The 13,436-nt window shown below is 35.0% G+C and overlaps 1 protein-coding gene across 6 annotated transcripts in view; it reads left to right on the forward strand.

Annotated features, from left to right (window-relative positions):
- Window positions 1–13,436, forward strand: part of ANKS1B (ankyrin repeat and sterile alpha motif domain containing 1B) — a 441,985-nt gene that overhangs the window by 241,179 nt on the left and 187,370 nt on the right. For 5 of the 6 annotated variants that reach the window (XM_080595951.1, XM_080595956.1, XM_080595957.1 and 2 more), the window contains exon 15: window positions 1,455–1,561. In XM_080595951.1, the coding sequence (XP_080452077.1) occupies window positions 1,455–1,561 (107 nt within the window). Of the gene's footprint in view, window positions 1–725; window positions 1,562–13,436 lie in introns of those variants that run through there. The other variant, XM_080595955.1, reaches the window with a different exon arrangement.

The following is a 13,436-nucleotide window of genomic DNA, read 5'->3' on the forward strand; positions in this document are numbered from 1 at the left end:
ATTAACATTCTATAAACAGAGTTCCACTGGAGTTCTTAGAATTGTATCCTGAATATATTCATTTTCTGCCTCTAACCTTTGAGCCTGTTAAGAAAATCAAAAGTTTAGTAAACTTTTCCTCTCAGAAGAAAGGTGTAAAATGTTTCTGTTTGAGAAACCATCTCAAAAATGGAACATCGATGTAAAATCCATCTTGAAATATTCAGTTTCTTGTGCAGAAAATGAATTTTGCTTTTGTTTTAAATTCACTATTTCTTATTTAATTTTTTTCCAGCTATAGTTGCTAAAGTATACAGACTCATTATAAATTATGCATATCTTCTATGTCTGCCTGCTATCATTCATATTTCTGTAAGAAAATGATATAAACTTAAAATTTTATTTAGTAAAAATATTCTTTAATTATTCATTTGAAATGATGACCTTTTCAAGTTGAATTATTACATGTTGGCATGAAGGTTTTCTTGTGTCTTATAGTATTTTACGGTTGAAGAAATCATGCAGCTAATTTAATTACTTGGACTAAAATTGTTGTGCAGTTTATGTCATTTGCTGTACCACAGGAGAAAAACTGTGAAATGTATTCATTATTGATTTTTTTTAAGGGTTTTGCTCTTATATAAGCAGAAATGCAGACCACTACCTATGTTGCTTTAAAAGGGGAAAAGGGAATAACTGTGCCATAGGCTATGGTTTATGTATTGCCTTTCCTAATGCCTTGTGAAACGTAAAAATCTACAACAAACAGATATGTAAAGCGTAACTGGTATGAAGATTCTATTCAGATTTAAGTGCTCTAGGTTGCTTTTGAATCTTGCTATTTTCTGCATTTGTTTTGACTGCTCTCATCATTCAAGATTGACGCTTGGATGGGTGTGTAGGAGGAAGCAGCAGCAGCAGGCTTACAGCTTGCAGACAAAAAAAAAATCTGCCTTATCTGATGGCTATTATTGAAAATGCGAGGTGTAGCCTAGGCTGGGTAATGAAGGGGAGCGAGCGAGGGGGAGCAAGAAGCATGGAGCTGCATACTGATGAGTGTAGGAGTACTTGATAAAAAGAATTCTTGCTGCTGGCAGTGCATTGCTCATTGTGGAGTATTCCAACAATCACATATAACGGAGAGCAGCTTAGCTGACAGCTTGATATGCTTTTTTTTTTTCTTTTTCTTTTTTTTTTTTTTTCCTGTATGACGTACTGGTCTGTAGTAAAGATTAATAACTAAGAAATGTAGAGCTAGGATCAGATCTTACGGTATATGCTGCCCTGTAAACTATGTTTTACTTCTGACTTTTCTGCTTGCTGAAAACATTAATCTGTCAAGCTGGCGGGCTCCTTTGATACCAACTTTCCCAGGAACACAATGTGGCAATGCCACCTCTCAGCCCAGGACTACCGCTATTATCCAGTGGATGGTTATTCGTTGCTTAAACGCCTCCCTCTTCACCCTCCTACAGGACCCCGATGCCCTGTCCAGACAGTGGGACAATGGTTGGAAAATATTGGGCTACCTCAGTATGAAAACCACTTGCTGGCTAATGGATTTGACAATGTGCAATTTATGGTAAGAAATCTTCTGTGCATAGCTGTGTATATACACTGTAGCTGCCTTTTTTGTGTGCGTCTTATGTGATCATAAAAACCTTAGAGCTATTCTGCATTGCACTAAGAAGATCTGTGTAGTGTTTCACTTTTCTGTGTCTAGCTAAATTAATATATAGACTGTCCTAGCATAAACTTCCAAATTATACACGTTACAAAATATTCTAGACAGAAATATGGTAAAAGAAAAGCTGCATATTAAGGTTCTTTCTCTCCCTCATCAATCCTCAGGTTAAAAAAGAAAAATGCACTGTTCTTTTAATCCACTGCAGGAGGCAATTTCACAATATTTAAAGCTGTAAGCACCCCTGTCTGAAATACCTCACATATTATTACTTTTATTTAAACATTAACATCATCATTGCAATAACTAAATAGCATGCAATGCCATTCTTGCATTGAGAGGTATTTTAATAGCAGATAATTACTTAATAATATGCGCTCTCTTTGCAAGTGATTCTGGATGTCTCAGTTAAATGTTTTTGCATCTTAGACAATCAGGCTGTGGGATTCACTTGTTGAAACTTATGCCCTGTGTGGAAAAGTAATGCATTCCTCTTAATAGTTCTATTTTTCTGTTTTAACTCTCAGTATTTATCTGGAACCAATGAATGAAATAAATTTTGCATACTTCAGAATTTACAGTATTAACATGAGGTGTTAAGTAACTAGATCTGTCCGACAAACTTTCCATTGAAATGAATATTCGCAGTAAAGAAATAAGCTTGCTTATAAGATTATTCTACAATCACATTCAACCTGCTTTGGTATTCCCATTACTTCTATCTCCTGCAAAAATCCTGAACACATTTCTTTTAAGTATCAGATCTTAAAATATTATTAATCACCCCTTATTTACAATATTTTTAGCAACCGTGTATGTCTTGGAACAGTTCTAACTTTTCACAGCTTACACCTGGCATATAAGAAACAGAAGTGAAACAATATGAATATTATGACTATTGAATTATCTTATGAGTTGCAGTTTTCCTATTTAATTTCTTTTGCCAAATCACTATACAGTTATGAGTTACCAATTAGAAAATTAAGGCATAGATGTATGTTATCTCCCCATTATAATAGTGTAGAGATTTCTTCCTGTTTTTACATGGCTGCCCTGTGATATTTTGCTTATATCAATAAAAATCCTTAGAATCTTTTCCTTTAAATATTCTTGAAACAAAGTACCAAGGGTGTGCTGTCAGCCCTGCAAAGTTAAATAAAAATAAAAAATGTTCTAAAATGCATTTCAAGACACAGTTTCCCAAAATGTACAAATTCTTGTATATATTGTAGCATTAGTTACATAAGTAGGTGATCATTTAGTCTTAAAGAGACTACGGAAGGAAATTGTTCACAAGAGGCTGTAGGTGGCATAACAAATTCAGAGGGTTACACCTACCACAGGTAAATGATGAACACCCAAGGAGCTAAAAGAAACTGCCTTGGAGGGCTTCCCAGTCATTCCCTGGCTGTGGAGGGACCCCATCCACATTCTGTGGGAATTTATGACTTGCATTCCCTAAGTCTCTTATTGGTACAGTTTTGTAAATATACAAATTCTATCTGAGAGTCTAATATTCAATACTAAAATCAAACTTTTCAGGTATTGGGCAGATGAAGTTATGTCTGTAAACATGTGTACTAGCTGATGTTTTCCAATCATTTTAAATTAATTATTTTCTTAAGTATACATTGCAGGTAAAATACACAACTACTCTTAATTATAGTTGTGGTAGCATGCATATATGAATGGAAGATTAGACTCGTAAATACAATGATTAGGCAAAAAGCTGGAAAATTGTCTAGTAATACAAATATATAATTTCGATAATTTAATAGTTACTAATGTATTGATTTCACACTATTTATCATGCTGTTGCATGTTTCAATTTTTGTTTGTATCAGAAATTGAGCATTTCCATTATTATATTGGAAGTAAAATGAACAGAAAATACCAATTTATTTTATATTATTCTTTCGGTTATGTCAGCATTATGTAATGAAAATTTCTCCTGAAAAATTTAAAAGAGAGTTTGTTAAGATATTTTCCATCCTAGACAAAATGTTAATAAAAAAATTAAACTTGGAAGATATATAAGAAAATGAGAGAGGGAAACACCTTCTATGGCAATACAAAATTCCAGATTTCTCCAAACTTAAATGTGTTATAGTCTTCTTTAATATAAGAGAAATGGTTTGCCTTTATTAAGCTTTATAAGCTTGTTAAATCAAGTGTTTCAGATGGGTTAGCTGCTTCACAACTAACAACTCTAATACTTCAATGCAGTAAAAATCAGTTAGACATATTTGTTCTTCATTCTGTACCATATTCCTGCTTTTGTTTTTCTGGAAGCACATTCTGACCTGCATTTATTCATTCTGTTGCCTAAGCAACAACCATCACACTCCTATTAAGTATGATTTAGTAGTACAGGTCTTTCTAGATGTTCAGAACAGGAAAGGGGATATCACAACAATATAGTTAATGTCCATGTAATAACATACATCTGAGAACAAATATATCTTATTTATACAACTCTCAATGGCAAAATTCTACTAATTAAATTAACATTCTAATATAAAGGTGTTTTTCAGATAAAAGGATTTCATGGTTAATCATTCATTAGATCATAGAAATTAACTCCTTATGTTTACTCACCCTCAGGCATTTGGAAAGTTATTCACTAAACTGTGCTTAGAATTAGGAAGATTTGTTAATGCTACCTCAGTGTGTGGACTTTATAGGAAGAAACAGCCTGGTTGCTATTAACCTGAAAGTATGAATAGTTTTGCTTTAGTTCATCAATATTTATGTTTTTAAAATATGTTTAAACATACTATTAAAATCTTAGTTTTGTTTTCCTTAACTACTCTATTTGCATTTACAGAATATTTGCGCACATAGCAAGTTGCAGTTCCTACCTACTATTATTGTTGTGCAGGAATGACACTTGCATAACATTTAGTAGGCCTGAGGCAGATTCAGTTCCAAGTCTTGGTTCATGTATGCTTATAGGAATAGAATCGTACTTGAATATATATATATATGCAATCATTATTAACTTCGACATTTTGTTGTGTAATAGGCTGCAGTGTCCTTCAGATGTAAAAACTTGTCATGACTTTGTGCAGGGATAGGCTATATTTGAAGATGCAGATGATACTGCGGTGTTCATAATGTAAATGTTATTTTGCAGTTAAACTAATTCTAAAGCACAGGGAAACAATTAGATCAGTCTTAAATTGTAGTATATAAGCTAGATATAAACCATGAGGAAACCTAATGAATCACAGAACATCTTTCTGATGCATAAGACCCATGGAAATCCCTGGGGCAAGTTATAATCTCTATGCAGACTTGCAGGCCTACGTAACTTAGTCTGCTGAGAAAAAAATTGAATTGCAGAGGAACAGATGAAAATATACAAATGTGTGATGTCACTAGATCCTTCACTGCAGCTTTCTACAACTTTGGAACTTCATCAAAGACTCCATTCTGGATTCACAGAGATAAAAGCAGTTCAATCAAATCACTGCCCAGTGGGGACTAGTCCTGATTAAAGACTTCATATGACTGTCTATTTATAGGTTGTTCTAATCATTTAAGATATTCTGAAATTTTATCACTTGCTTAATATTGCAATTTGATGAAGATAATCTCTCTTTAAAAATCTTTAAAACACTGTATGAGTGAAAATGGGACCAGAAACCATTTATGATGAGTTAACATAAAAGTATGAAGCACTAGATTATGTTTTTTGTTTGTTTGTTTATTTTTGACATTCCAAAATATTGTTCACTAATAACAGTTAATATGTGAATTGGCATTGTACACTAGACATTCTTTAGCTTTGCTGTGGATTTACAAGCATGCACCTCTACCCCTCCGAGTACTTAAATGGCTTGCATTGCCTGAGGATCTAAATATTGCCTAAATAATTTTAAAATTCTCTCTCTTTCACTGTTAGGAATCTGAGGCATAGAGTGACTGCAGGACAGAATTTAAAACTGCTTAAAAATCTGAGATGAGGATCTACGTCTTGAAATATCTGCTAACATAATGTTTAACAGATCAATTCAGTTGCTTAAACATTGGTATCTAGTACCAGCTGAGATACTGTAGGGAATCCAGGAGTTTCCAGACAGGGCTGACAGATATTACTGTCACGAAAACTGGAGACAGGCCAGCCCTTCATGATTAACAGCTGGAGGCAAGTGCCACACCACTGAGCATCTGAGGCGGTTCTAGAGTCCTGATGCTTATGCAGCTGAAACGAATCATAAATGTTCCAGGCCACACAGAGCTCATGACGTGTATAGGAACTCAAAACAGATGTCTTGATTTTCCATGTAGTATCTCTGGTGCATATGCATTTCTTTTCCTTCTAATTATTTTCTATTTATATTTATACATATAGTATTGATATTCATCCTGTGAACTAACCTGCACAAGTATTTACCCATTTTTGCAACGCTAGGCATGGACTACCTTTTCAATTCCCCTTGGCTGCCTGTTTTGAATTTAGTTTTGAGTGAAGTTTTGACTTTTCTTCTCTCTCTCTCTCCCTCCCTCTCTCTCTCTCTCTCTCTGTTACTTTTTCTTTATTTTTCTTTTTTTTTTACTGGGTCTAGAGGTTTATTTGTCTGCTGAAGTTTATCTGCAGTCTATCCTCAGGTCTCATTCCTGGGATTTGCTGTCCTGGTATACCTAGTAATTCTTGCCTTTAATCTCTCTAGAGGATTTTAAACTCTGTATCAAGTATCAAGGACAGATGCAATTTTATTTCTTTACAGAGACATGCACTTGAACAAAATTCTCTACGTGCATTGGCCCCGAGTCTTGCACTTGTAGAGACCACTGCAGCTTTTGTCCAAAAATACCCAGTGCAGAGATTGATGATTTGAGCATGAGATGAAAGCTTGAAAGAGTGTCAGTCTGCCAACATCTTTCTTAAATTAACCATGCTGTAGATAATGAAAAAAAGGCCAATGTTTGACATGTTGCTAGTCTGTAGTGATTTTGGTGACTTTCAGCTGACTGACCTTTGCAACAATCAGGCTCTGAGCTCTCCAGGTCCACAATGGCTACTACAGGGACTGATCAGGGCAGTCATGAATCATCTGAAGCACAAGAACATTCAGAGCCTTGTCTATGTGTAATGTAGCCAGAGTTGATGAACTGTTGAAGGCAACCTTAAAACTCACAGTCAGTAATATGCAGCAAGCCATGTTTTTAGCAGAGCAGAAAGAATACAAGTTCCACTGATTCTGGAATAAGCTGTGGTTTTCTGTATATCTGGTACAATCTCAGAGTATATACCCAGAACCATGAATTTCAGCCTAGTCATCTGAACCTCACTTGTAAACCCCAGGACTTGCTTTTAGTTTCATGGTAGATTTACAGAGCTTGGCCCTAACTGTGGAGCTCCTCTCAGTGTCAGTGTGGCCCTGGCTTTTACCCCGAGCCAAGTACCTAGTTGTCAGTCTGTACTCTTCCTAGTCTTCCTCTCCTTCACCTTGGTAACCTTTTATGACTGTGGATCTTGAGGCAGGCCAACTCCTTCCTTAGTTCAACCTGTTAGTTAAATGTAGAGTGGGGCAGAGTTTAGGTTTAGTGAGGCAGTCAGTAGATGTTTAGTACTCAGTTGTCCACATATTGGAATCACTTGAGTCGTTTGAGACATCTGAAATGGCCAGGAATATATGATACAGAATCTATGGGGAACCCCTACCCATCTGGAGCTTCATTTGGATTCCAGTACATTACAGCACTTCAAATGACTAGATTCTTATTTGTGGACTACTACGTGAAGCACCTTGTCATCTATTAAAATGAAGGGAGCATAAAGTGTAATTAGCTGACTGGCTAACTATCAGGGTACTTATTTTACAACAAGTTAAAGCAGATTCATCTGGTCAGCTGAATCTCTCTCCTGGTTCTATTGATTTTATTTATTTATTTATTTATTTTTCAGTAGCTATCCTGTAGACAGAAAAATTTCAATGGCTCAGTTTGGGCTAGAATCTACCCAGTGTTCACAAAAAAAGAAAAGACAAAATATTTTTATTAGAGTTTTTTTTTTTTTTCTTCCCTCTGAACATCCATCCCAGAGGCTTGAAGTTCTTTTTTTTCATCCTAGTAGGGATTCTTATTATAAGACCTGCACAGTTGATCTCAGGTACATGCCAGAGATGAAGACTGTGCATCTCATCCTGCAACAGCAGCAGGTCTAACAAATAATCCAATTCTGTGTGCTCCAGTTAATGCTTCTGTCCTGGCATTCCTCAAGCTAGTCAAGGGGCAGAAAAGCTTGTTAATATACTCCTCAATATCACATGTAAATAATAGCTTGTGCTGTCTTTCTATGTTGAGGGGACCTCAAACCATTCTTCATCATCCTATGTGAGTGCATACAGATAAAAGATCTGGGGCAGCAGTGCTCATTCTGATTTTCCCTACAAGAAAGGGAATTTAGAAGGATCTGCTTCATGTTTATATATATATATTTATGGTGTGTGAGTGTCTATGTAAAAAACACAAGCATTGTAGGTCGGATCCTGCACTTGACAAATGACCTTATGAAAGATTTGGCAATAATGATTGTGCACCAGAAGAAAGAAAAACAAGACAGAATTTTTATTAGTGTCAAATGGAAAATTAATTCATAAGAAGCCCATCTCCAAACAGACTGTTGTCTTCATTAAGACATCCTGGATATGGTGGATTCCTGGAGAGTTAGAAGGAATAGTTTTCATCTAAACCTCTCTCAACAATTGTATCTTAAAGGTATGATCATGGATGGGTTCATCTACCTCTCTGCTAAGTTCTGCTAAGTTAACCTTTAGATGAGGGTTTGTCTGGCTGTTCTAGAATATTTGGCCATCTGTATTTAAATGTTTTTTCACACAAGGTTGTAAATACAAGGCACACAGACTGTACACTGAGTAGGATACCTGGGTCCCAGTGTATGTAGTGGAATGTCCTTCCACTCACCTCTGCCATTCAAGTTAGTGACATGCAGTGTCTGTGTGTCTCTTTGGGAAGCTCACTGCAACAGTTTGAGAGACAAGAGCTTGTCCAACGTACATATCAATGCACCGGGCTCAGTCTTACCCACATTAAGAACAGAGGGTCAAACTTTCTATCCAGACTTTGAAAAACATTGCATGTACTTTCACCACTAAAAATGAAATTATTTCATAGTACATGTCTTCAAGTATGGTACTTAAGGGCTGGAATTTGTCCCATCTGCTCTAACAATATGTTAAATGTTAATGTTAAATGTTGTGCTTGAGCTAAAAGCTTGCCTTGTGCAGAAACAGACCTTCATCTCAGTGTGCAAACACTGATGAACCCTAAAAAGAGTATTCTGAGACTTCGCATGTAAGGAATTTTCTATTGGCCCTAAACAGAAGTTTATGAGAAACTATTAGAATATATTTAATCTGAAAATTACGTTGATAAAACAGCTGAAAATTCTGAACATGTTATAATGAAGCATGATATTTTAATAACTCATAAAGTAAGAGATATCATGCTGATACAATGTTCTTGCTATGTATTTATTTAAGGCCAAAACCTTTCCAGATGAATTTTGCTACCAAAACAGACAATGGTAAAACTTCAAGAATTAGAAATGTTTGTATAACAATTATATGTATAATGCTATTCTTAATAAATTATGAAAGATATGGAAAACATGTCAATATGAAAAGGTCATTAAAAGAAAAAGAAAGTTTAAAGGTTAAAATAGGAGAAAGTCTAAGATCTTTTACTCTTCAGACTAAAAAACTGAAGATTCGAAGGATAATTGGTTTATTTACATTTGCATGTTTACATAATAATATTTACATTATAAATAATGGAAATCTTTACCATCCAGGACAATGGTAGACTTAAAATCAGTAGCCCATATGTAAAATAAAGTTACAGTTTGCTCTTAGTTATTTTATTTGGAAATACTTCATAATACTAAAATAAATTATGCAATGAGAGATATTAAATACGGAACAAAATATACAGTGTTTTATAATGCCACTTAAGAAAAATAGTCTGACAAGAAACAAATAAATGGAGTCTGGACCAATAGGTAAACTAATCTCAAACAATGACAGACTTCCCTGACGAAGTTAAATGTTTGAAGGAGACAGCAGTACAGAGGAGCTTGATTACAGATAATTACATTGTGTGATTCTGAAGGAGTTATCAGGGAAAGATTAATGGGTACTAACAGGTAACTGGAAATCGGTATAAAATTCTTGGACATGTTATTCTTTATGAAAGAATACTGGGTGATGTAAAAAAAGCTCAGGCATTTATGCAGATGAAAAAATAAACAAACAAAACAGAAACTGTATCTAAAATAAAGACAAGACAGAACACATCATGAAGTAATAGGTAAATAATGAAAATACAATAAGGAGACAAATTAGTAGAGAGAAAATGACGTTACATTAACTATGTTAGTAAAATGCATTCTGAAAAAACTGTGATAAATATACTATAGCTAAAATGAATATTTAAAAAGTTATGACCACTGCTAGAACTCAGATAAGAGTCATTTTTGTCTTAGGCTAAAGAAAAAAGTGCAATATTAGTGAAATACAGTATTAATGAAAGCCACTGAGATATTTGGGGTGGGGGGGGTGGGGGAGGGGGGAAGGAGAGAGAGTGATCATACTACAAGCTAAAACAGTACTCTGTTGATTAATATATGTGAATCATCTAGGTTAGTGAAGTTTGATTAAGAGTCTTAAGAAACTAAAGAAGAAATATGAGATCCTTTAATAATCACATTTGAGAACTGGACAATGAATGAATTAGTAGAGGATGAATAAAATACAAATATAGTTGCAATATGTATTTCAGGTCACAGGATTCATCTTAAATATAGATTTCCAGTCTCTTGACCTGTGTCTTCATCCTTTCACCATACAACTAATTCCCTATTCAAGAAGGAAATGGTAGCAACAGATAGCTACTGTCATCAGTAGTGAGTCTTGTGAGAACAGGAGGAATTGAATAGAATGTGGTGATGGGATGAAGAAGGGTGAAAATAAGTTCAAATGAATTAACTCTGCTCTTAACAGGTAATCAAAATATTTAAGAGAAACCAGTAAAGGAAACAATTTATTGTACCTCTCAGCAAGTAGATGAGAATTTTTCCTTACATCAAAAACAATTAAGATTTCAACAAAGGCAGGCTTAATTTTGCTAGTAAAACTATGGTCACCTTTTAAAAGCTGTTCTAAAGTGATGTACCAGAATTGCCATGCAAGCAACACCCTGGTATAGAGTTCGCCTGACCCCTTTAAATTTCTTGGGCAACCAAAATTTCCTTCAGTTTAGAGATCTTCCATTTTCCCACACATTGGTGAAAATGATTCCTTCTCCCATATCCCATGCCCATATATTTTTAATGGTACCAACTCCTCAGCATCAGTTTTAATCTTTATACTGACAAATGCAATGAAGCCTGTGAAGCCCTTATTAGCATGCTGCTACCTGTTCTGACTGCTTTTCACAGTCCATGCTGTCCATTCTGCTTGATCTCACACACACGTGCACACACACATGCACACACATTACACAAAAGGAGCCCTAAGGTGAAAAATTACGTATATTCAGATATACAGAACCAGGGAGTTACATGTGCAACCTCAGTTAGTCCTTCACATTCATGTGCCTTACGATACAGTCTTCAATTACAGGGTTATTTACTTGTTTGTTTTTTTTTCCTCAGAACTGCTGCTGCTCATTGTACTGAGACATGAGCATGCACAAGCACACATTTCAAAGAACTAACTTTTAACAGTAAAACATATATTTATTTTTCTGCTGTTGCATGGCTTAATGACTTTACAACCTTAGCCCAATGTTTTTTTAAAACTATGAAACCCCAAAGTGCCTTCCTTTCTCATTCAGCAGTGATATACATGTGGCTAGTGTTGATCATCTGGAACATCGGAATTGTGTTATCACTTTTAAGTGTTTCTACATCTAAATACACATCTTGTTTTTGGAAGTAATGGTTGCATTTTAGTAAATGGGTTATGAAGAGTTAGCAAAGATAAAAGGGTAACACTTCCAAAGATAACTTGTTTCAGACAAATAAAAATGAATGTCTTCAGTTAGAAACACTTTTGTCACAATTCTTTGGAAACTAAGCACTGTTTGTCAGAGGCCACCTCCAAAAATGTTGTCCAAGTGTTTTATGTGGGTCTAAACACAGATTCAGTTCTAAGGAAATTTGGTGTTTTTGATTTTTAAAGGGAAAAAAAGTTATATTGTTCAGCTGCTGAAAGTCAGGTAAAGGTGTACTGCTGACAAAGCATACTGCCTTTCCTTTTCTATGATTGTATGCTACAGAAGCATAATTGATTAGCAACAGACTTAAACTCATCATAAGTACAATATTACACAATGAAATCCATATCTGCTGTCTGATCTTTTCCTTAGTCCACTTCTGACTGAAATATATTTTCAGGAAACAAGTAATACAAATGCTATTTTCTTCCCCAAATAATTTACTTCTGTAGACTTTCAAACACTACATTAAACATTTCAAACATCTTATTCACTGTGGAACATAATCATATTCTGTATCTTTTGCATTCTCATTAAGCTTCAATTACTGTGCATATGGGATAAAATCTCCGTGCAACAATAAACTGTGTTTGTTTTAGACTGGCTGCCCTGAAACTGATGGTAAATACACTTGTACATACAACCCATGATTTACTTGAAATCTCGTTTCAGGCTTTTGTTAGTATTATCTTATGAAGTACTATATTAAATTACTGGAAACTGAATGATTTAACAACATTACTGATGTGAACACCAATGGGCTAAATTTGCAAAATCTACTGTGCCCGCTCTAGGTTTGTGTTGCAAGTCTTTGACTGATTATTAGAAAAATTTTGATCCAAAGACCAGATCGAGATGCAAGTTTTGAAGTATCAAAGCCAAAGTATTTACCCGGGTGGCAGATGTGGAGGGATAAGGTTATTGAGGATACGAGTGCTAATGATCACTTGAAATATTAAAAACTGGAATACCATGAGTAAGAGTATACTGGATAAGCACCTATCAAATGATCTTTCTGGTATGAAGCCAAAAAAGTATTTTCACTGACTCCCTACATAGCAGCCAGGAACTGGTTAAGAGTGGCCCTCTCTGTGCACAATCCTCCTTTGCAATTAGGAAGAGGGGGAAAAAATCTGCATCTTACTCACTGGAATCTTATATCTCACACTAAAAACAAATATCTGTGCAGATGGTTACAGCTCTTAAAATTTCTTAAATGATTAATAGCTTCCATTCTTCAGCAGCCACACTATTTAACAGCTTTTTCACTGCTTCAGGTATGCTCTCGCAAAACAACAGCTCCCCTTTCAAACACATAGAAAGCCTACATCTTTAAGATGGCGTTTATAAAAAATAATAGTTCTTAGCTGCTATGCTGCATTAAGATAAAAGATTGCACAATACTGAGTTGTTTTTTAGCCTTGATCCATTTTTAAATATAGTATGAATATTATAGTTGTTAGCTTCTCTGAACTCCCTAGGCATCCCTCTTGTTGCCAGAAAGGAATTATAAATTGACAATGCAAGTGATTTTATTTCATTTTCCTTCTCTCTTGGAATTTGGAAATGTGTCTATTCTGTCCATGATGTTTTTTATTTCCTGATGTTCAGATTTTTTAACTTACTTGTTTCATTGCCTGTAGATATAGTAAGTCTTCATTTTCTACCCAGAAAAATAACTTTATACAGCAAGAGTGAAGTATTATGCCAAAGAACCCAGATACAAACAAATCTTTACTTCCCTGCA

This window comes from Anser brachyrhynchus (genome assembly GCF_964034855.1).
Source record: "Anser brachyrhynchus genome assembly, chromosome: 1".
NCBI classification, from domain to species: Eukaryota; Metazoa; Chordata; class Aves; order Anseriformes; family Anatidae; genus Anser; species Anser brachyrhynchus.